Genomic DNA, 23898 nt, shown 5'->3' on the forward strand with positions numbered 1-23898 from the left:
ATCCACATGGTAATTATTATTGCCATTAAAATGCCTGTTTGGTGGGTGCAAATTTTTTTTCTCAATTCTAATGAATAAGGATAATCAGATACAGTTTGCCTTTACCTAGTAGAGACAGCATTACACCATCAGTGTTTTACTCCAGGACTTCGTCAGTTCTCCTCTGTGACATAATAAGATAAAATTTCTAACTTATTTGTAATGGTATTCCGCACAATATCTTGCTTGTCCATTACTCTGATGACATACTATTGAGACCTGGTGAGCATAAAGTAGAAATTTCCTAGATGCCTTAGTAAAATAATACACGCCAGAAGGTCAGAGAGAAATCTCAAAAAATATTTAGGAGTCTGTCATATTGATAAAGTTCCTACAGGTTGAGTGTATGGGGTACTTGCACATTGTATCAGCAGAGTCTGAGATGGAGTTTAAGATGCAAGATATGTAGTAAGGATTAATACATGTGAAGGAAGGAATCTGGATTGGGCAGAAAGAGAAGTGGAACTATGATGCAGGCCCAACAACTCCTAGACCAACCTATGGGGAGTTTGGAATGAGAATTACCCACAATGATTGGGCTTTGCTGGGCCTTTTTCTACACACCCACCTTACTCTCTTCCTGAGAAAAAACTTGGAAGGGAAGTTAGCCTCTGTAGTTTTTCTGAGGGCCACAACTGATACTTATTATCTTCTTTCTCCGCTATCCATGGTAGATTCTCTTCACTCAGCTACCAAGTCTTGAGGCTTGATTAGTCTGGAAGAATGACTGGATTATTCTGAACTGCCTGAGTACCTGGTAATCATGTACTTCTCAGACTATGGTTTTTCTCTTTGCAGTCACAATTGGGCAAAGAAGTACAAAGTAGTGCCCAAGTAAATCACCTGGGTTCTACACTATTACATATTCCATTGTGTAATGGCAGCTGTACCTCTTCCTAATTATCCAGGTCACATCGGCAAGCTATTCTGATGCTTTATCTGGATGGCAGCTTGTGGGTGATGTATGTGATATGACCAGTGAGTTCCATTGTCATGGGCTCCCTCCAGCACTTATTTACTGTAAAGTGGGTCCTTTGGTCTGAGGTGATGTTATGTGGAATCCCTTGCCAATGAATCAAATACTCCACTGCCCTTAAGATAATGGTGCTGGTTAAGGCCCTGTAGACATAAAGGGCAAACCATGTACATAAAATACATGTCTGTTCCTATGAGAATGAACTTGCCCTTCCAGAATGGAAGGGGCCCAAAATACATAACTTGCCAGCATGTGGCCCATTGGTCTCCTTGAGGAATTGGGCACTAAGCATTTATCCTTGTTGTTGGTGAATTGGACATTCAGTGGTAGCAATAGCTAGACCAGCCTTGGTAAGTGGAGGGTTCATGCTGTTAAGCCCATGGATAGTCTCCATTTCTGCCATTGTGGCTCCTTTGTTCATGTACCTACCCATTGCACCGGCCCTGGAGTGGCCAGTGCAGGGACTACCTGACATGAATTGGATTGGTTGTTTAGTCCACTTGATTGTTTAATGCCTCTTTCATGGTGGGTGCTAATATGTGACTCAAAGATTTTCACACTTCTTTCCCACTCTCATATGTCCATGTACCTACCTCTATCCCAGACCTTCTTGTCTCCAATCTTAAAATCTTTTTCCATTCATGTCTCTCAGCAGCTGGCCAGGCCTTTCATCACTTCCCATGATTCCATATATATGTATATATTCTAACTTTGGGTCTCTTATCTTTCCACACAAAGTGAATTACGTGGTGCACCACAAAGATCTGCCCATGGAGGTGGTTTTCCCTTGCCACTGTTTTTCAAAACCACCCATAAGTAAGGCTTCAATGCTACCCATTTTTGGCTTTCCCCACATACTGAGCCATCCCATCTGTAAACGAAGCTTGCTCTTTTTCTTCCTCCTCCATCTGATCATACAAGATCACTTATAAAACCAAATGTGTTAGCTGAGGAAGGGGCACTGGTACGACAGTGGTGGATACTCTGGGGATCTGGGCTACTTGCTCATGCAGCTTATGTCTTCCCTATGGTCCTTAAGACGTGGTGGTCTGACAAGGCCTAGTGGATGATAGGCAGTGTTGGGAAACTGAGTCTCTTAAGAGCAAGGTATTAACTGCCATTTTGTTCTGGACGTATCTTTTCAAGGATGTTTGTACGAACTACTTGGAAGGCAGAAATAGTCTCCTTCTGGAATAGAAGGCAGGTTTGCTTCCTCATCAGTATTAATGTTTCCCTCCAGGGCAAAGGTCAGGAAGGTGTGCTTGCAGCCCATTATAAAAGATTCAGCTTTCCTAAACTCAGATTTTTTAGCTGTGACATCAGATTGTAAAATGTATTCTTATGAGTTCATCTGCAAGTTTATAGTTGTAGGTTTTACATTTAGGTCTATAATTTGCTTCAAGTGAATAAATCATCAGTTCCAGCACCATTTGTTGAAAAGACTGTTGTTTCCTCATTTAATTATTTTGGCACATCTGTAGAAAATCAATTCATCATATATATGGCCACATCTAAACGCCTTCTATTTACTCCTTTTGACCTACATGTTTATCCTTATGCTGGATAATCCACAATGTCTGATTCCTGTAGCTCTAATTCTTGAAATCAGAGTTAAGTCTTCCAACCTTGTTCCTTTTCAAATTGTTTTGACATTGTGTCCTTTGCATTTCCCTATAAAATTTAGAATCAGCCTTTCAGTTTCTTCAAATCTATTTTTTATTCCATTTTCCAGCCATATTCTGTAGTTTCAGTGTACATGTCCTGCAAATATTTTATTTCCTAAGTATTTAATATTTTCAAGATATTGTAAACTGTATTGTTTTGAATTACAATTTTTATTGCTAGAATACAGAAATATGATCTATTTTTGTATTTCACCTTGTATCTTGTGACTTTGCTTGGCTCATTTATTACATAAGTTCTACTGTTTTGTGTACATAGATATCTTAGAATTTTCTACATGCTTGTTAACCACAAAAGGATATTTTTACTGTCTCCTTTCCAATATGTATGCTGTTTTATTTCTTGCATTATTGCACTAGCTAGAGTCTCCAGTACAATATTGAATAATAGTGAGAATAGGTATTCTTACCTTATTCCTAATTTAGGAAGAATTCAGTCTTTTACATTAAATATCATGTTAGCTATAGGTTTTTCATAAATATACTTTATTACGAATGTTTTCTATTTTCAGTCTACTGAGAATTATCTTAAACAGGTGACATTTTAAACATTAACCCAATCTTAAATTCATGGGATGAACCACACTTGGTCATGAGGCATTATACTTCTTAAACACTGCTAGAAATGATCTGCTAATATTCACTTAAGGATTTTCGTGTCATGGTTCGTGATAGATAATGGATTGTAGTTTTTTTATTTTAGTTTTGGGAAGATGAGGGTGATGGGTAGAATTACATCTCTCTCAATATTTTTCTCTCTTGCATGCAGGATCCTAAATCCTAAATTTCCCCCATTTTTTCCTCTTTCACCGACTAGTCTACAAAGCAATTGCATTTCTACATTCTTCTTAAGAATGTCTTCTGAGATTGCCATGTCAAATCCTGCACACTAAGTCCACTTTTTGTATGCAGTACTCTGATCCACTCAAACTCTTGTTCAGTATTTTTGCACTTAGGATGGGCTTTCTCTTTCTGGGAGTCTTTTTTTTTTTTATGGCTCAATCTTAGGTTCTCTAATCAACTACCCTCAAGTTTTTCTGGACTCTCCTTGCTTTCTGTAAAGGCTTACTATAGAAACTTAAGAGATAGCTCTGTTGGAATTTGCTTTTTATATTTCTATTTTTATGTAATTTGATGTTTGTCGTGTTATCTGTCTTCTTGATATCTTGAAGGCATGGGATATTTGAGGATACATTTGTTTTTGTTTATCTGTATAGTTTTTTGGAGGACATGTGGAGAGATTTAGACTTAGGTACCTATCATTATCTTAGGCACCCTGTAAGTCTAGATTCATCCAGTTTGAATCCATTAATTTTCCACCTTCCAAAATTGTACTGATTATCTTCTCTATTTTCTTTGTCCTTTTAGGCTTACGCCCTCATCCTTGTAGGTTTATGCCTTCACTGTTGTTCTGCCAGAACTCTAATATGGAGCAAACTAAAATACAGTTACTTACATTCAATCTGTTACCCTTATCCACAAATGTAAAGTGTATAGGATAGGAATAGGTCAACATCTACACTGTCAAAGTTGATGAGTAAAAGATTTTAACTGTGAAAGGAAATAAGTGTTTTTAAAAAAACCAATCTAATGTATTATTTGATTAGCTACAAATGGAGATTTCTAGCTCATAACCATGTTTCTGAGGTGGCTTTAAAATGAAAGGCTTAATACCTGTTGTTATATACAACAAAAACTGGTCAATTAACATAACATTTATCTTGTGCACATAGGACTACAGAAGAAATTCTGCTCATATGAGAAAGAAGCAGCTATCAATTTGCTGCTTAAATACTGTATTCAATCCCTTGTCTACTCAAATAACTCAGCCAATGCTAAGTTCTAATCAGACTCTATAAAATTGAGAATTACAAACCAGCTGAAGAAAACATCATTTTTTATTTGATTCAAACCCATTTTCCTATACAAAGCTAAATTTATTATGTACAAAATAAATGCATATTCTTACAAACTGTTAGAATACAAATTTCCAAAGGACTAAAAAATGTGCAAAATTTTTAATTATCTTCATTCATGCTATACAGAAACAAATCAAACATTAGTTCATATACACACACTGAAAAATTTTTAAACAAAATTCAATGTAACAAAACAAAACATACATCTTATATATTTAATTTTAAAAGGATGAGAAAGGGAAGAATGTATTGCACCAAATTAACAGTAGCTTCATTATAATGAGAATACTAATCAAAATTATTTATACATCTTTATTAAGTCTAAAACTTTCTCAACTTTAAAAACTTTTTTTTTTGGCATACAAATATCCATTGAGTCACAGTTTGCACAGTCAATAATTGGATATAAATAAGGCTTAATATTCTTCTTCATGGTCAATTCCAGTAGAACAAATGACAAGGAACACTTTACGATAACTACATAACTTTTTGAATTTCTTAAATATTTAAGTAGCAGCACGATTTGCAAGTATTTTTTTTAAACAATTCCAAATTTTCATCTATCCTCCTCTGAACTGACTGTGTGTGTGTGTGTGTGTATGCATTCAAGTCACTGTCACTTCTATGATAACACTGAAATGCTCCTATTTAATCTGGGTCCCAGAAAAACTGACATAAGAGACAAATCATATGTGTTCAATATTTTTCAGTCTTAATGAATTCACTTCTATAGCAATGCATCTGATAGAAAATGACTGGCTAGATCTCTCATTATTTTTTGCTAATTTTTTTGCTCTAAGTCTATAAAAGCAAACAGTTGGGGGAAAGAAAGCCATACCCGTTAGGAATTCCTGAAGAGAAAAGACCAGCCATATGGTTAAAGCTAACTATAAAATAAACAGTAGCCACAAAAAATTTTTGGTGATGGTATTTATGAATCGGAGACAGCAGTAAAAAGCATAATAGGAAAAAAAAGTCAAAAATATAAAAGATCTTTAACAATAAGATGTACTGTAATATGCCATAATTTTGGAAGAAATGTAGAAACTATTATAATTAAATGCTTTGAAAAATATCCAAGAAAACCAGTTAAAATCCCAAAGGAATAAAGTTATTCTCTTTAATCCCTATATAAGAAACTAAGAGGTTGAAATTTTTTCACTTAAGTCCAACAACTGATGTCTCCTTACCAGAACTACTTTCTAAAGTGTTTATTGATTAATATAATTTTAGCATTCTGAAGAGCAAAATATGTATATCATAGTTAAGTTTTTTCCTCCAAAATGCAAAAGGAGTATTTGTTGAATTTGTAGGTTGAGCCCAATAAATCTTAAAACACATTGCTTAGATATTGTGGGGAAATGTTTCCAAGATAAGGAACAACAAAAATAGCATTTTAACAGTAACTATTTATTTAGTACACTGGCTACCAGAGAAACTCTAGTTTTATACACATTAAGTTGCAATATATTATTAGAAAAATAAAATTTTAAAAGGTCCAATTGGAATAAGACTTCTTTTTTAAAAGTTTATATTTTAATCAATAAAATATAATTTTATTTTTCAATCCCACCTAAATCCTAACTTGTTTTCTTATTCTCAAATTACAATGCTATATTATAATAGTATTATAAATAGCTAATCAGTTTGTACACTCAAAAATAGTTATAAATTTTAAATAATGAGACAGCCATCATATTATAAGTGAAAACACACACACACACAAACATCCAAAAGTCCACTGGCAGTCAACTTTGAAAATGAATGGGTAACTTTTTCAATTCAGAGACAATATTGTGGTGTTATTATTATTGTGGTAATATTTGCAAAATAAGTTTCCAAGGAAACATATTAAAACTAAACCACAGAAAACAAATGTTGAATTAGTGAATTTCTACTTGTTCTTTTCCTCTGAATTTTCAGTTATAAGATTAAAGGCATGAAGACAAAAGTAAATACAATTTTATCTCTGTCCTTTTATTTTTCACTAAAGCCATTAGCTTCATAGGTCCAAATCCTACAATGTGTTTAGAAATCACCCACATGTGACAAATGTCAGTGAGATAATCTAAGAAGATGTATCTGATAAATTACTACAATGTAGCAGAAAAGTACCTGATAAGACAGCCACTTTTACACAAGCTTCTTATACTGAAGAAAAGCATGACTCCTATAATCTAAGATGACCTTACATTTTTAATGTAGAAAATTTGAATCATTTCCAGTACAGGCCTAAATATCTTAAATGTTAATGCTTTATTTTTTTGTAACACTAAGACTTTCCATATGAAAATTTAAAGAGTATTTCCATACAGAGGCTATACCTACAAAAGTCCTCAGAAGTGCTTAGGGAATTTATCCAATGCTTTTAATTAGGAAAACTACTGATTACTAGCTTCAACGCTGTAAGAGATCTAAGTCTACGTTTTAAATCTAGCATTTTGTTACTCATGTTTTTTATTAATAGTTTAAAATGTTACCTAACTCAGATACGCAAAATATTCACTGATAGCCACTAGGAACTAATACAAGCAAACACTTTTTTGGAGGCAAATTTTATTTATAATTTTCAAATGTGAAAGGTCTGAAGAGAGTTTATGATAAGAATAATGCAAACTGAAAAGGAAATTTGGTTGTTTCCACGGCATGCAAAACAAAGATAAGAAAGCCATTCCAAACAAATTTTAGAAAAAATGTCTTCAAGGATAATGATTAAACCTATTTTCAAATAAGCCTGTGAATATCGGATCTGATTTATAAAAATGAATGAATATAATTTCTGTAGCAGAAAATATTTTAAGATTTAATATAATAACCCTGAGACAATTTTTTATACCAAGAATATCAAGTAAAGAGATTCAGAGTATCCAGAGTAGCGCTTAAACTTCTGTATATTTATAAAGCTTCACAGAGAAGTCTGATCTACAATCTCAGTTAAGAAACAATGGCCTTGAAAATGCTAGATTCAAATTAAAGAAGTAAAGTTGTGGCCAATGATGACTGATAACACTATATTGTTGCCTAATGTCATCAGAAAAAACACAACAAGGGCTCTGATATAGGAAAACTCTCTATAACAATGTTCTGGATGATCAAGTTTAAAGCAAATCAAATGTAGGTATGATAAATGAATTAGGCAAAAAGAATACTGAGAACAGTATTTGTTTAAAGTGATAAAAATGTTTAAGGCTGGTCACTTACTGGGAAAGAACAGTTTTAGTTGATGAGAGAAACAGTAATTAGGACAAGCTATGAGTCTGCCTAATAAAGGAAAACAACAGATTAGATTTAGAGAAAAAAAAATGCATTTCATTTCTTATATCAGTCAAAAACTATATCCTAAAGACAGGTTTAAGAACTTATTTATGGTTTACATATTTAATGATGTATTTTAAGAGACCAACCTTCATATATATACACCCCCACAGGACATTACATATTATATAATATTATTTAATATTTATATAATATTTATATAATATTTATATATAGTCCATGCACTTGCATCTTTTCATTGGAAAGGTGATAAAGACAATGCTATTCACTTTATAAATATAAATATATAAAAGGAGCTAACCTCTTTAAATTCAATTAAAAGATTTCCATTAGTGATTTCTTTAGTAGCAATATAAAATATACTTAAAGGCAAAGGCCATGTGTCATGTGTCACCATTAAATAAAAATAGGGTATTAAGTTAACAATTTCCTCTGCTTACTCCTATTAAAGCAAAATACAAAAAATCTTCGGTAAGGATTTAACTTTCAAATCTAAATTCTAATTAATTATGAGGGTACACTTATTCCTTCAGAAGCATTAAACTGATTTTCAGTACTAGTTCTTGAAGGATAATTTTTATATGCCTTACATAGAGAAAGAAGGAAGCCTTACATAGAGAAAGAAGGAAGCCTAGTTAATGACAAATGAATAATTGGCATTTTCTCTCCTACAAAAGGATGTGACCTGAAAAAGCACTGCGACCTAAAGGAAACGAATAGAAATGATTCATAGATGACATGAGCTTCACAGGCTTATATGATTTTAAACAACTGGCCAAGCTTCATTCATGCCCAACTCTATTTTTTCTTCTCTCCTCCAATTTTATCTAAGTAATGACAGAATACTGATTGGGAAGAGTTGAAAAAAAAATCTTATAAAGTTTCTTTATTCTCTAAATGAGTACCTCTATTGTATGTTTTAATACTTGACCTCACTTTCTAAAAAAAATCATTTCCTTAGTATAAATTGCTGCACATCATCAGGATGCTGACATTTTTATTTCTATCACGAGTGTCAAGAAACAAAAGCAGATGAAAAGTTCTTCAAAGACAACACACTTCATATAACAGCTGAGATATTATATTCATCATCTGAAATGTCCACCTGTTACTGCACTCTAATGATACTGTTCATTTCTCCCATTATAGAATACAGAAATAATTTCTATGGGTAACATGTAAATACACCATAATCCCTCAAGGTATATCTTCACAGTGATTCTTATCTAGTGACTTTTAATCAGTGGTCTAAACTGTTCAAAAGAGGAATTATTCAGCCAATGCTACTACTATATTTGCTTATTTAATAAACTTTAAGTTCCATTCTTCTAGACTGTTGCTAATATTCTCAAAGATTTTCCTCAAAATTTTACATTTTTGGTTTTCACTTTTTGGAAAATATTATATAAGGGTTAATCCCACTGCTCTGAACATCTACTATTACTCTAGGTAGGGTATCTACTGTGAAAAAAGCTTCTTCATATTTGTGCTATAAAATAAATACTGCTTGTTTAGCTCCTCCATCTAAACAGTAGCAAAGTAAAATACCAAAAATTTAGGAATTTTCCCCTAATAATCTAAGTTAAATTTTTTTGTAACTTATAATCATCCAAAATAACTTCCAAAACCAATATTAAGTGACCTTAAAAATAAACATCCTTATACCAAAATCTCTAGATAAATAGGCAAAAGAAACATTTCCAAAGTTTTGATTTAGAAACAGTTTTTTAAAAATCAAATTTAAAATACGAAAACCCCATCATTTTGTTTCTCTTGACTTGAAACTTCCTAAAATATATAAGATAAAAAATGAAAATAGAATGAAAAAACAGAAGAAATAAATCTTAATATATGATAATTATCTCTATTGACTTGTTTTGAGACATTTTCACCACTAGTTACTGAAGTCCTCAAAAAGGAAACCTTCACATTTGCATATGTTCTACTTTACACTTGCTGTATCAGTTTATTTCAGTGTGATTCACCTAAAACATAATGTATTTTTACTGAATAAAACAGAGAATTTTAAATAACTGGAAAGAAAATTCTTCTATAACTTTTTACAAGTCCTAATACAAGCCAATCAAATCTATCAAAAAGTTTCCCTAAACAAAATCCTTTACTTCTCGTAAATTTTGTACTCACTCATACGATTATAAAGAAAAGGGTATTAGATACCGTGGGCAACAGGAGAGGACTACAAAGGAAGAATTTCTCAAAGATTCAATTGAGAAGACAATTGGATATAAGGAAATCTATAATTTGTAGAAAAAAGAATATTATTATTTTTAAAAGGTATTGTAAAAAGTCTTTTTTCCCCCAATCGCAGACCCTTTTAATAAAGCCACCCAACCATTCATTCCTGAAGAAAAAAAAAATGCAGCTAACATACAGAATTTCCACACAATTTTAAGGGATTCATAAATTCCCCCCAACCTGTGGAATCTCGGATTAAGGACACTCGTAGTTATAAAAACTTTCTAACTCAAAATATGACCTTATAAAAGTACAAAGTTTAACAATCTCTTTGAATTAAATCTATCAGCCTTTTAGTTTAAAAGCATAATGTAACATCTAGCTATGTATAATAAAATTAATTTTAATCCTGAAAGTTATACATAACATGAAATAGAAACGTGTATTTTAAAAAATTACTATATCCAAATGACTAGTTTAAGTTATGCATATCTTTTTGGTTCATTCATCAATCATATGAAATAAGTAAAAATGTTGGGTATCATTGCCAACTCCAATAATTATTGGGGGAAAACACAGTGTTTAATAAAGAAAAAGCCAAGAAATTTTGTACTTTGCACATATAAATTGAGCTGCAGATGCTACTTAAAGGACCCAGCTGTCAAAATCATAATGAGCATTTTTCCTTAACTCTTACTACTAATGAAATATATCCACAAAATGTGTCTCTAGTTTCTCTTACTCCTACTCAACATTTATTATTTAAGGATAATAATAATACATTGCAATAAATTCTCATTAGTACTATGCTAAGTAGTAGTGGGATGAGCCAATGTACCAGTTTCAAAAGTCTTGTTTTCAACTTATCATGAAAACCTGTAATTTACACTGAGTTTTAAAAATCCAAGTATGCAACAGATGCTTTTAAAATATTACCTCCAATCAGAAGTTCTATAATAAAATTGATGTATTTAGGATGATTTATTTAGTAAATAGGAGAATGATTAACTAAAGAATGTATTAAAAGCCATATCTCTCAACTGTCCCATTATTGCTACTCTTTTATTAGAAATACCTCAACTTTTGCTGTTTAGAATAAGCAAATTGAATTTAGCTTCTTTATTTTTAGAAGTTTATTTTTTTAAATGGATCTAATGATCTTTAGAAATAAACTACTAAATCTAATCAAATGTATTTTCTCAAATTCATCTTAGTGTAGACCAAGAATTAGTTAATAAGATAGATTCAGTGATGTTAACCAGAAATTTTTTTAGTGGATAATAATAATATAACCTATGACTTTATACACATACGATAACAAATTTTGGTAATCCCTAAATGATTTTCAGGGATAACAGCCCTGAAACATTTAAGATAGTTGAGAGATGTGACATTAAAGTGATTTAATATCACATTTAATCTGTCACAGATTAAAGTGACAAAGCAATAAATCAAATTTCAGTTATCCATGACAGACGGCAGAAATAACAATCACTTGGAATCTTGAGGATTATATTCAGTCTCTCCAGCTGAAATCTGGCTGAGCCGCTTGCTAGATCCCCACAATTTTCGAGAAAGTTGACCTGAGCGCATCTGTTTAAAGTAATCCAGAAAAATGAAGAAGAGATGTTATTAAGAAAGAAAAAAAATAATAAAAAATAATGAAATTGATATACAAGACAATGATTCTGTAGAATGTACAAGAAATAGGTTTTGTTAGCAGAATCATTAACATTTTAATGATTCTTAATTAATAATAATTAAAGAAAGGCTTTTCTTCATTGATTGTCTTTTAGTTGAGAAAGATTTAATACCAACGTACAACTTTTTAAATTAAATGTGCCACATATCAAAATTACAAGACTCCCTTACTTTATATATTTACAAAACTACATTTCACTTCATTAAAATAATCTTCTCAAATTATACTTAATCAGGCAACAAGACACATAGTTGTGGGGAACTTTCTCCTCTTATATTTGCAGTACTATTAATGACAATCACAATGATAAGAAGAAAGTAAAATAACACTGTGATGAAAAGGAAGTAACTTTTAAATAGTTTGATCTAAGAATGTAAAAAAATCTTTAACAATAGCATGATAAGTAATTTAGAAAATAAGAATAGCATAAGCTCTTTGAAGGTAAGAATCGTATTTTTCCACCATTAAATTTTTTATCACCTAGCACATAACAATTATTAATCAAAATTAATTGAATCAGTGGGTTAATGCCCCTCTAAAAGTGCTTATACTTCTACATAGGGCAACAAAACTCCACATGGGAAACATTTCTTAATCTAACCATATGATTTGTTGTAATTACTTCCCAAGAGCAATCTACTTTTTTTTTTTTTTTTTTTTTTTTTTGCGGTACGCGGGCGTCTCACTGCTGTGGCCTCTCCCGTTGAGGAGCACAGGTTCCGGACGAGCAAGCTCAGCGGCCATGGCTCACGGGCCCAGCCGCTCCGCGGCATGTGGGATCTTCCCGGACCGGGGCACGAACCCGTGTCCCCTGCATTGGCAGGCGGACTCTCAACCACCGCGCCACCAGGGAAGCCCCAGCAATCTACTTTTTAATGGTGCTTCATCTGCTTCCCTTTTTTAATGGTACTTTTCTAGGGTCTACTTATTGGAGCGATAAAAGATAACCGCAGGCAAAGACACTTTGGCATGTTTGCTTTGCATTTTCATTTCCAGATGTATTTCCAAAACCATTATTTCCATTAATCTAGTTCCACTTTAACATCTAATTTATAAATATGGATTTTATACTGACAGTATAATATGTAAAACTGATACATGGGGCTTCCCTGGTGGCGCAGTGGTTGAGAGCCCGCCTGCCGATGCAGGGGACACGGGTTCGTGCCCCGATCCCACATGCCGCGGAGCATCTAGGCCTGTGAGCCTTGGCCGCTGAGCCGGCGCGTCCGGAGCCTGTGCTCCGCAACGGGAGAGGCCACAACAGTGAGAGGCCCGTGTACCGCAAAAAAAAAACCCCAAAACAAAAAAAACTGATACATGATTTAAAAATATACATTAATCAAGATTTTGATATTTTAGATAAAAATAGATGTTGAAATAGAACTCTTTTCATAACTATTGATCTATTTAATTTCTACACGTTCACATAAAGTTGTATTTAATAAATATGCAAAATTCTGAGTACTCAATTAGATTATTTATTAATAAAGTAGGTCCATAATTCAGCTGATGGAAAATGTATTTTACAAAGATATAAAATCGATAAAAAATACTTCTATTCAAAATCTATACACAATTCAAATTCCATGTGTTGTAGACTATACATAAATCTTTCAATGAGGACCAAAAACTTATTTGGTAAATATTACAAAACACTGATGTAGGCCTATGAAATGAAGCTACTTAGGTATTTTATTTCCAATCAATTTTTTTTTAAATGTGTGCACATAACGTCATTTCATTTTTTTTTAATTCAGTAAAATTGTAAACTTAACAAATTACCTAAGTTGGAGGGCAGGCAAATTTAAAGGCACCTGAGTAAACCATAGAAAGTGAAACATACTCAAAGAGTAATGTCTAAGCAGAGTTCTCAAGTAATCATCACAGCAGAGGACAGAAGGGAAATCTTTACTTGGGAAATATATTAATCAAGAAACTCTACTACTGAATGTAAAAACGCTTAAAATGTTTCAAATGTAAGTGAAATATCGAGATACAGACTTGCTGACATTATTTGGGGAATCATTACACCTGAAACTAAATATTGTCGCAATCACTTTAATTTATTGTTTTTAAGATTTTTTTTTTTTGCGGTACGCGGGCCTCTCACTGTTGTGGCCTCTCCCGTTGGGGAGCACAGGCTCCGGACGCGCAGGCTCAACGGCCATGGCTCATGGGCCTCGCTGCTCCGCGGCATGTGGGATCTTCCCGGACCGGGGCATTAACCCGTGTCCCCTGCATCGGCAGGCGGACTCTCAACCATTGCGCCACCAGGGAAGCCCTTTTTAAGATTTTTTGATGTGGACCATTTTTTAAAGTCTTTATTGAATTTGTCACAATACTGCTTCTGTTTTATGTTTTGTTTTTTGGCCAGGAGGCACATGGGATCTTAGTTCCCCGACCAGGGATCAAACCCACACCCCTACACTGGAAGGCGAAGTCTTAACCACTGGACCACCAGGGAAGTCCCAATCACTTTAATTTAATAAGACCTCTCTTGTTAAAATAATATCCTGAAAAAGAGTATAAGGACTAACAAAACCTTAAAATATTTATCTAAAAAAAGGTTCCTACGATCTGTAATAGATTTATTATAACTACTGACAGTATGTTATTCAGTAATGTCTTCTCTTGAAATAACCCGTACAGAGGTCATTTTAGATTTCTCAGAAAAGACCAATGATACCAATAAAAATTTATAATGCTTAAATATGAGTCTGTGTAACAAAATAAATTTTCTAGAAGAATAACTAGATTACTTGGAGTATAGCCACTAAGTTTTCATAGGAACAGTGTTACATTTATATCTGAATATTCAGTAATTAATAAACCACTGGCAAATAAATTTATAGGAACTACAGGAAATTCATTGAGAATTAGCACATTTGTATGGGGATATTTGTAGTTCCAAGTTAAAGAAAAATGATGCTTTTACAAAAGTACAACTGACATACAATCATGCTGAATATTTGTTGAAATTAAAGTTAAGTATATAGTTTGGGGAATTCCCTGGCAGTCCAGTGGTTAGGACTCAGTGCTTTCACTGCCTGGGCCCAGGTTTGATCCCTGGTCAGGGAACTAAGATCCCGCAAGCTGCGCAGCATGGGCAAATTAACAAAATAATAATAATAAGGTAAGTAGTTCTGTTGTTTGAGTCTATATTTCATTTTTTACAAATGCTTTTATGTATTAAAAATTCAAGTATGTGGTCTAAAATCTAGATTTGGAAAAACAGAATAAAAGAACTTTCTTCTTCATATAGAGTTATAAACTGTTAAATGTGTGATTTCAATAATATCATAATATAAACATCACTCTTGAATACTAGTTTTATCCCCTTTCATTTACTGTAGTTTGAAAAATCAAATTTGTTTTTCAATTTGTTTATCCATAATGGAGACTTCTGATTCAGCCGGAATAAAGAACCGAAGGAATCCCCAACAGTACGGGAAACTAAATTCTTGATGCTAGGTTTTACCTCAGCTGGCTTGCCAACACCCACGACAATCAATTTGCCATCTTCTAATCCTACAAGAATATGGCTATATTCTTTGGTTACATAAACACAGTGGATAGGCGATCGCATGGCTAATGGGTTGATGCTGAGATTCAAACTAGAAGAGAAATAAAAAACACACACATAATTACATGGATATACAATGGATTCACAGAATTTTATACCTGAAAGATAACTTAATGATCATCTAATTCTGCATTCTAATTTTACAGATGTGGGAACCTAGGTTCAGAAAACCTGAGTGACACAAAGGCCCACATTTATAGTATTACTTAAAATACTTAACAGATTTTTTTTTTCTATTTCCAACATCTGTTTGCCTTCTAACCATATATATGTGCTCTCACGAAACGATTTTCACCTTGTTGATTAATGAGCAAAAGTTGGATAAAAAGGGCAAAAGCTCAAAAACTGTGTGTTGGTGGGGGATAAGGTAAATAAAATTGGTATATTTGCTTTGTCTTAAAAGATGTAATATACAATATAAAATATTTTAAAATATAATATGGTATAAAATATAACACCCCATTATGAAAAATGCTCACAGCTTTTATGATTAGAGATTGAAGAATCTTAGGATGTACATACTATGGTCTAGACTAACCTGCCAGAAGATTCCATTAATTTTTTTCTAATTTGGGATTCTCCTAACAATACCCTAAGATTAGGGTTGTAATACAAAATATTGGAAAGACGTTACTGAAATGTGGACTCAATGCTCTACCACATGAGAAAGAATGACAAAAATGAGAAGGAAAATACAAAAACAGGGAAGCGATGTTGGTACAGAAGTGATTCTGATATGAATGTAATAAGAGAACACTCTGGATCAGGAAATGATTCAGAAAAAAGGGCTTTGGGAGGGGCCAAGATACTTTGAGGAGTATAAATATGTCACAGTAAGTTTTTTAAATGAGAAGAAAAGAAAAAATGTATTTGGGCATGCAGGGAATAACAATGCTTTGTGTATATAAGTTGGTAAACATGAAGAATACCAAACTTAAAAACATATCCATTTTTCAAACATCTTTTCCTTCACTGGGTGAAGTAACAAAAGACTCCTCATCAATTTTAAACACAGACATACAAAATCAAGAACAGATGTGCTAACCTTAAAAATACTTTATTTTAGCACAATTAAAAAAATTTTTTTAAACCTAACTTTAGTTTCTAAAAATTCAAACTATAATTGTACAAATTTCCAAATCCATAATCCAGGCTTGGCACTATGAAAAAAATTTTTTCTGGCTACTTAAAAAAAATTGTTTTAATTGTGGTAAAATGTACACAACATAAAATTTTCTGCATTTTAAAAATGTACATCTATATTTCATTACCAACCCAGAAATACTTCATCTTCCCCAATTTTTTTCATAGTTGCCAAAAAAGACATGTTCATAATAAATGATGAACAAAAAGATTAGAAATCTGGGCTTCCCTGGTGGCACAGTGGTTGAGAATCTGCCTGCTAACGCAGGGGACATGGGTTCAAGCCCTGGTCTGGGAGGATCCCACATGCCGCGGAGCGACTAGGCCTGTGAGCCACAACTACTGAGCCTGCATGTCTGGAGCCTGTGCTCTGCAACAAGAGAGGCCACGATAGTGAGAGGCCCACACACCGCGATCAAGAGTGGCCCGTACTTGCCACAACTAGAGAAAGCCCTCGCACAGAAATGAAGACCCAACACAGCAAAAATAAATAAATTAATTAATAAACTCCTACCCCCAACATCAAAAAAAAAAAAAAAAAAAAGATTAGAAATCTTAGATTACAGATTTTACTCTCTCTGGGCTGAAAATACTACCATCTTTTCCGAAGTGATATTTTAATAATTCTTATTATTTACCTGTGGAGATCTCTTATGGACAGGAATCCTTGTAAGCTGCCTGTGACAATGTGCTCTCCAATTACACATATATCTGATACTTGTTCCTTCAGGACTTGAGACCGTAGATACTTGCCATTTACAGAAAACAAATGCAATGCATTCTTATCCTGCAAAGATTAGTTGAAGAAAATTTAATGATCTCAAATTAAAACTATGACTATCACAGAATGATGACTGGGTTTAAAATTTTGGAATAAACAAATGGTTATACTTAAAGAGAAAGTAAGTAGAAATATTGTTAAAGTGATTTCAATCAGATTGCTAAGTAAATAAATATTAAACAAGTACTCCTCTTCTTTAATAGAATTAAAAATCTCACCCCTCCAAAAGAATTAAAACTCTCATCCAACAAAACCCACATTCTTAAAACAAAACTAAAAAAGTTCTCTGGGCTTCCCTGGTGGCGCAGTGGTTGAGAGTCCACCTGCCAATGCAGGGGACACGGGTTCGAGCCCTGGTCTGGGAAGATCCCACATGCCACGGAGCAACTGGGCCCGTGAGCCACAATTACTGAGCCTGCGCGTCTGGAGCCTATGCTCTGCAACAAGAGAGGCTGCGATAGTGAGAGGCCTGCGCACTGCGATGAAGAGTGGCCCCCGCTTGCCACAACTAGAGAAAGCCCTCGCACAGAAACAAAGACCCAGCACAGCCATAAATAAATAAATAAAATTAAAAACAAAAAAAAAGTTATCTTAATTTTTTAAAAAGCTTTATCACCGGAAGGAAATAAACATATAAAATTCACAGTTAGTTTATTTATACCCTGTCTTGTGCAAAAAGAATTTAATTCAGTTGTAATTTCCACCTGAGCCTATGAAGTCCCACATAATCAGAAATTATTTTTGAAGTCATATAGGGCTATAGAAAGCCCTAAAACAAAATCAAACATGAGGCTAATATTGTGATAGGGAATGAACAAATTGAATGATGAAAGGAAAACATCCTTTTCAAAATATGGTGTTCTTTCCTCCTTCAGAATGCCTCCTCATATGTACACAATGTGGGAAGGAGAAGACAGGCTTACAGATAGTCTAGCCCTACTGCATGAAACTGTTATATACCTTGAGGGTGGTACTTTCTTCAATGCTGGAGTAGATGACAATATGTCCTTCCCAAGATATAGCCAAATTGGGAATGGTCAAGAGCAGAGAACTCTCACAAGGTGGTCGTAAAGTCCGCATATACTGACCTTTCTGAATGGTATGTATAATCACAGTGCCATCCTACACACAGAAAATATTAGAAAATGAGAAAAGAAAAGAAGAACAAAAAAGAAGAAAAGAAACTGAGCAAGAGAAAGAAATATGGTAAAGGAACTAAGAAAATGATTATTCTACCAAGGACACATGTACCTTAGGAAAAATTCCAATCTTGAAATTTCAAGTCTTACTAAGACCAGTAAAATCCCCAAATAGAATCTAGTCTCTTTTTTTCTGTAGTTTTCTACTTTTGCAAAGTTCAAGGCAAACACAGTATAAAATTTCTATGCTTTTACCAATTCTTCTAGAAAAAAAATTAAATATAAATATTGCCTCTGAATTTGTATTAAAGAAATCAGTATTTTTAAAGGTGAAATCTTACCCTTGATCCTGACACTGCCATGTCTAGCTCAGTGCTGATGCCAACACTCAATACCTCATCAGTGTGTCCGTACAGAATCTGAAACGGTTTAGATGCTAGGCCCACAGGAACACCTCCCTAATATAAAAACAGAATAGCAAAGGTAATTTTCTTGTATGCTATTTTCTTTAAAAAGGTTTACACTGTATTTAAACCGTCTAATCACAAACTGATATTGCAACTAGTTCTTACCACTAAGTCTACTCATACAAGTACTCATTCTTGGGTTTCTCCTTGGATTCTCAAATTATTCTCAATCTTTTCAAGCTCAAAAACTTAATCTGAAGAATTTCAAAGTTGATTGATTTGGATTAGTTTTAACAGGTATATTATTTGCCCTTTTCATCTACAGAATTATTCTTCCTTTACTTGGAAGAAACTTCTTCTATTACATCTCTGAATACTTTCTCTTTTTCATTTATTGGAGTCCTTATTTCAAGGACATCAATTATCTTTATGCTGACTTGTCTTTGATTTCTATAGCTATCATTCTTTTTCTAATTGCTTTAATCCTTTTTTTTTTCATTTCTATTCACTTTACTTTAAATCTTTCTTCCATGCTAATAATTTGATTTTCAGTCACATCAAATTTGTTCCTTGATGCTTCTGCATTGGGTTTATTTATAATTGTAACAGTATTGGTTTTAGTCTCAGCTTGATTCTTCTGCAATCTCCCTTTTCATCTTATTATGCTAGTTTATAATTTCATCTTTGAGGTCCTATTTTATTGAATGATATTCTTACTATATTCTTCTAATAACACAATTTATTGCAGGGAATGTCTCTGCACTTGTTTCCTTCATCTGTTTTTAGTGTGCTTTGTTTGATACAGTACTTTCTATGATATATAATGATAGAATGTTTGAGTAGTTTCCATGGTATTTGGTTTATGATTATCATAGATAAATGCCCAGATCTTCTACGAGCATTATACAATGTAAATGAATTCTCCCTGACACTCTATTACTTGGGTCACATTTGTCTTCCTCTAAGAGTATCAGTCTGAGTGCTTAGTCCACTCTATCTAATTTTTAAATATTAAGTAATTCCTATATTATTTAATCAATTCAAGTTACAGAGGAAGATGGACTCTTCTCAAATTCATTTTATAAAGGTTGCATATCTTAATACTAAACATGCAAAGACAAAATAAAAACAGATTTATTTCACTTATAAGTAAAGAAATAACTAAAGTACTAGCAAATAAAATCCTGCAGTAAAATATAACTATATCTCATGAATTATATGGGCTTATTATAGAAATTCAAGGATGGTTCAAACCTAGGACACTTCTCAACATAATACATTACATTAAGAAAAAGTAAAACTATAAATTAAAAAAGAAAGAGAAACTGGGAAAATAGCTGTAAAGAACATTATTAGGACTACTGACAAAATTAGAACCTGGACTGTGGATTAGATAATGGTATTGTATAAATGTTAAGTATTTCAGTTTTGATAACTGCACTGTGGCTATGTATAAGAATGTCTTTGTTCTTAGAAAAAACACTGAAGTGTTTAGGGGTAAAGGAACATAGAGTTTCCAACTTTTAGAATATTCAGAAAAAAAAAGATACTGAGAAAAAGATTGGGAGAGAATGCTAAGACAAATGGCAAAAATGTGCTACCTTTGTATCTTTTCTGCAAATTGAAATTTTATTAAAACTAAAAGCCTACCAAAAAAAAAAAAAAGGAAGGAAGATAACTACTGAAATAAAATAAATTTTAAAAAACCTAGTGAAACCTAACAGCAAACAGTATACTAAATGGCACAATAATGAAAGTAATTTCATCAAAATCAGACATGAGACACGGAGGCTCACTATAATTTTCTTGCTTTATTATATTTGCTAATAATGTATGAGGGTAAGAAAATGAAATAATTAGTATATTGGAAAAGATAAAGAAAATCACTATTTTTTCAGATCACATTAATGTATATTACCTTGTTTTCAGAAAATCCAAGAAATACTAATAATTATGAGAGCTAGATAAGAGGATTTGGTAAACTGATTAGATATAAGATAACTGTATAGAAATCAATAGCTTTTTTTTTTTACTAGCAATAGTTACAAATAAAAATGATTTAAAAATCCCACTGAAACAGTCATAAAAATAGGATAATTAAAAGTAAATATAACAAAATACAGGATCTAAATGGAAAAAAATTATTAAAAAATATTATCAGTGCTTCCCTGGTGGCGCAGTGGTTGAGAGTCCGCCTGCCAATGCAGGGGACACGGGTTCGTGCCCCGGTCCGGGAAGATCCCACATGCCGCAGAGCAGCTGGGCCCGTGAGCCACGGCCGCTGAGCCTGTGCGTCTGGAGCCTGTGCTCCGCAACGGGAGAGGCCACAATAGTGAGAGGCCCGCATACCGAAAAAAAAAAAAAAAAATCAAAGGACATTGAAAAAAGACCTGAAACAAATATGGAAAGACATTTCCTATTTTTGGATAGGAATAACTATAAACATGTCAATCCATACCAAATAAATATATAAATATGATTTCATTAAGACTAAAATGAAGTTTTCTGAGGAGGATATAGTTAAAGTATTTTTAAAGTTCATACAGAAGAATAAATATTCATATAAGAACAGCTGTGGTTAATAAAGGAAACACAGTGAGAGGGGATTTGCCTTACCAAATATTAAACTACTAAAGTAAAAACATTTTGGTGTTGACACAGAAATAGATAAATGTAAAAGAATGGGGAATACAGAAAAAGATCCAGTTTAGTAGGTAATCGTTTATGCTGGCATAAATGACTTTCTACATAATTATATATCTAATATTAAATATTCTGTATTATAAAATATAGAAATGGATTAAAGATTGAAATTTTAAAAAATAAAACAAGAAAAGTGTTACAAGAACTATTTTAGATGATATTTTTATAAACTTGGAGTGAGAAAACGCTTGTTTACTTTTCTAAGCAAGGTAGAAAATCCAGAAGCCATAAAGAAAAAAGACACTTCCTTGCACCAACATTATCATGAGAGTACACAATAAGGTTGATGAAAATTCTAAATCTATAATTTCTAGTAGTTCCACCTGAAAGGAAAATAGGAATATTATCATGTTAACAAAGAAAAGAAAAATAATTGTTTTCCTAGAAGAAGTTAATAAGGAGCTATCTTTGGAAGGTAGTATGAGATAAGGTCATGAATCAAACAATAAACCTAGGGAAAAAAGTGGTGATTAAGACAGAACAGAATGAGGGGTAAAAGGAGGCAAAGGAGCTCAAATAATCATTCAATGTAAGAGAAAAATTCAGTATTCTATTAGAACATCTCAATAGTATTCCCAGGGTGAATCTCTGATCCAAACCAAGAGTATTTAAATGAGTGACTACCTGTTGGGTTATCTGCCATACCATACATGTAGTATCTCTGGAACCAGAAATCAAATGTATTCCACAGTAATCTGTAGCCAAACAAGTCACAATATCTGTAAGAAAAAGGAATGTAAAAAAATGAAATGGCATAGTTTGGCTAGAACAGAATCATAAGGGCAATTTTAGGTCATGTTCAAACTATTACTAAATTAGTTGTTCTAGCAGGGAGAAATGTAGGAATGGCATTGGAAAAGCACTGGGAAAGACTGACATAAAAAAGGAGCAGCACTAAAATCATGTAGGAGAGCTTTCTTTGAGGCCACCCTTCTTTGACGGTGAAGAGTAGACATGAGGCAAGGGAATGCCTGTCAAAAATATTGGCAGGAGATTAGGTAGCTTTTAAATGGATCTCCACTTAATTTTGATATGCTTCTCTGCTCCCTTACTCTCTTATCCCCATTCACCTTCTATTCCCCCTGGAACTGCAATCCTATAGAATATGTGTCCGTAGCCAAAATAGTACATATTACACTGTAAATTCACAATATAAAATACATTTTTCCTAAACTGTAAAAACCTGAGCTAAGTGACACCTTGGGAGTCACTGGCGCAGAATTAGTAACAGACTCCATTCCCCTTCCCTAATGGGTTTATTAAGAAAAAATCTACTCAATGTTTTATTCTTACATTGAAAAGACTGAGACACTAAGAACACCAGGTTAGGGACTTCCCTGGTGGTCCAGTGGTTAAGAATCCGCCTTTCAATGTTGGGGACCTGGGTTCGATCCCTGGTCGGGGAACTAGGATACCACATGCCGCGGGGCAACTAAGCCCATGTGCAGCAACTAGAGAGCCCACAGACTCTGGAGCCCGCGCGCCACAACTACAGAGAAGCCTGCATGCCACAATGAAGAGCCCGCGTGCTGCAACAAAAGATCCCATGTGCTGCAACTAAGACCCAACACAGCCCAAAATAAATAAGTAGATAGATAGATAGATAGATAGATAAAGGTTAAAAAAAAAAGGAAGCATCTGGTTAAACTATATTCAGCAATTTTACCTCTCTCATGCTTTACTACTAAAGAATAGGACAGTTGATTTCTTATTCAACTATGACAGATTTTTTTTTACCATTTTTTCATAAAATTCTAATTCTAACAACCAATTTTTTCAGACTTAGCCTAGCATCTTTCAGATACTATGAAGCTGTATTTAATTTATATAGTGCTTAGTATAACCAAAATACATTAGACACTCTTAAAGAAAGAATATAATATTCATAACATAACTCTATTAAAAAGTTCACTTAGCTTCAAAGGTAAAATTTATGCTTTTTATAAGGAGTATGTACTACTATTATGGTTAGGAAAAAAACAAAAAATTTTTTACGGGGAAAAAAAAGTTAATGCTTACCCATATGTCTGATATTGTGTGAAACAATTTTGCCTTTTGTAAGTGACATCACTTGAATGCTATTATCCCAGTGTCCAGCACTAAAAAGCAACTTTGCATCATGTGATACTATAAATAGCTTAGAAGTGATCTCCAGCCCTGGAGCAAAAGGTCCATTCATACTACGCTGAGTTCTGTAAACACAATTAAATATTAGACTCTTCTTTAAAAGATCACTTAGACCGATATGAACTATTTTTTAAATCTCTCCAAAAAGAAATAAAAAATAAGTCTGTTCAACTGTTCATTTTGAAATGTCTATTGATAAGTGATAAATACATTCATAAACTACAT

The 23898-nt window shown here is 33.2% G+C and overlaps 1 protein-coding gene across 3 annotated transcripts in view; it reads right to left on the minus strand.

Annotated features, from left to right (window-relative positions):
• Window positions 1-11050: 11050 nt before the first annotated feature.
• The window catches only part of NBEAL1 (neurobeachin like 1), a 176273-nt gene continuing 163425 nt past the window's right edge, over window positions 11051-23898 (minus strand). For all 3 annotated transcript variants that reach the window (XM_067740941.1, XM_067740938.1, XM_067740939.1), the window contains 7 exons: window positions 23566-23738; window positions 22171-22265; window positions 18778-18894; window positions 18258-18419; window positions 17155-17303; window positions 15269-15404; window positions 11051-11681 (listed from right to left, as the gene is read on the minus strand). In XM_067740941.1, the coding sequence (XP_067597042.1) occupies window positions 11580-11681; window positions 15269-15404; window positions 17155-17303; window positions 18258-18419; window positions 18778-18894; window positions 22171-22265; window positions 23566-23738 (934 nt within the window). In that variant the 3' untranslated portion in view covers window positions 11051-11579. The remainder of the gene's footprint in view (window positions 11682-15268; window positions 15405-17154; window positions 17304-18257; window positions 18420-18777; window positions 18895-22170; window positions 22266-23565; window positions 23739-23898) is intronic.

The sequence above is a fragment of the Pseudorca crassidens genome, chromosome 6 (assembly GCF_039906515.1).
Source record: "Pseudorca crassidens isolate mPseCra1 chromosome 6, mPseCra1.hap1, whole genome shotgun sequence".
Taxonomy (NCBI): domain Eukaryota; kingdom Metazoa; phylum Chordata; class Mammalia; order Artiodactyla; family Delphinidae; genus Pseudorca; species Pseudorca crassidens.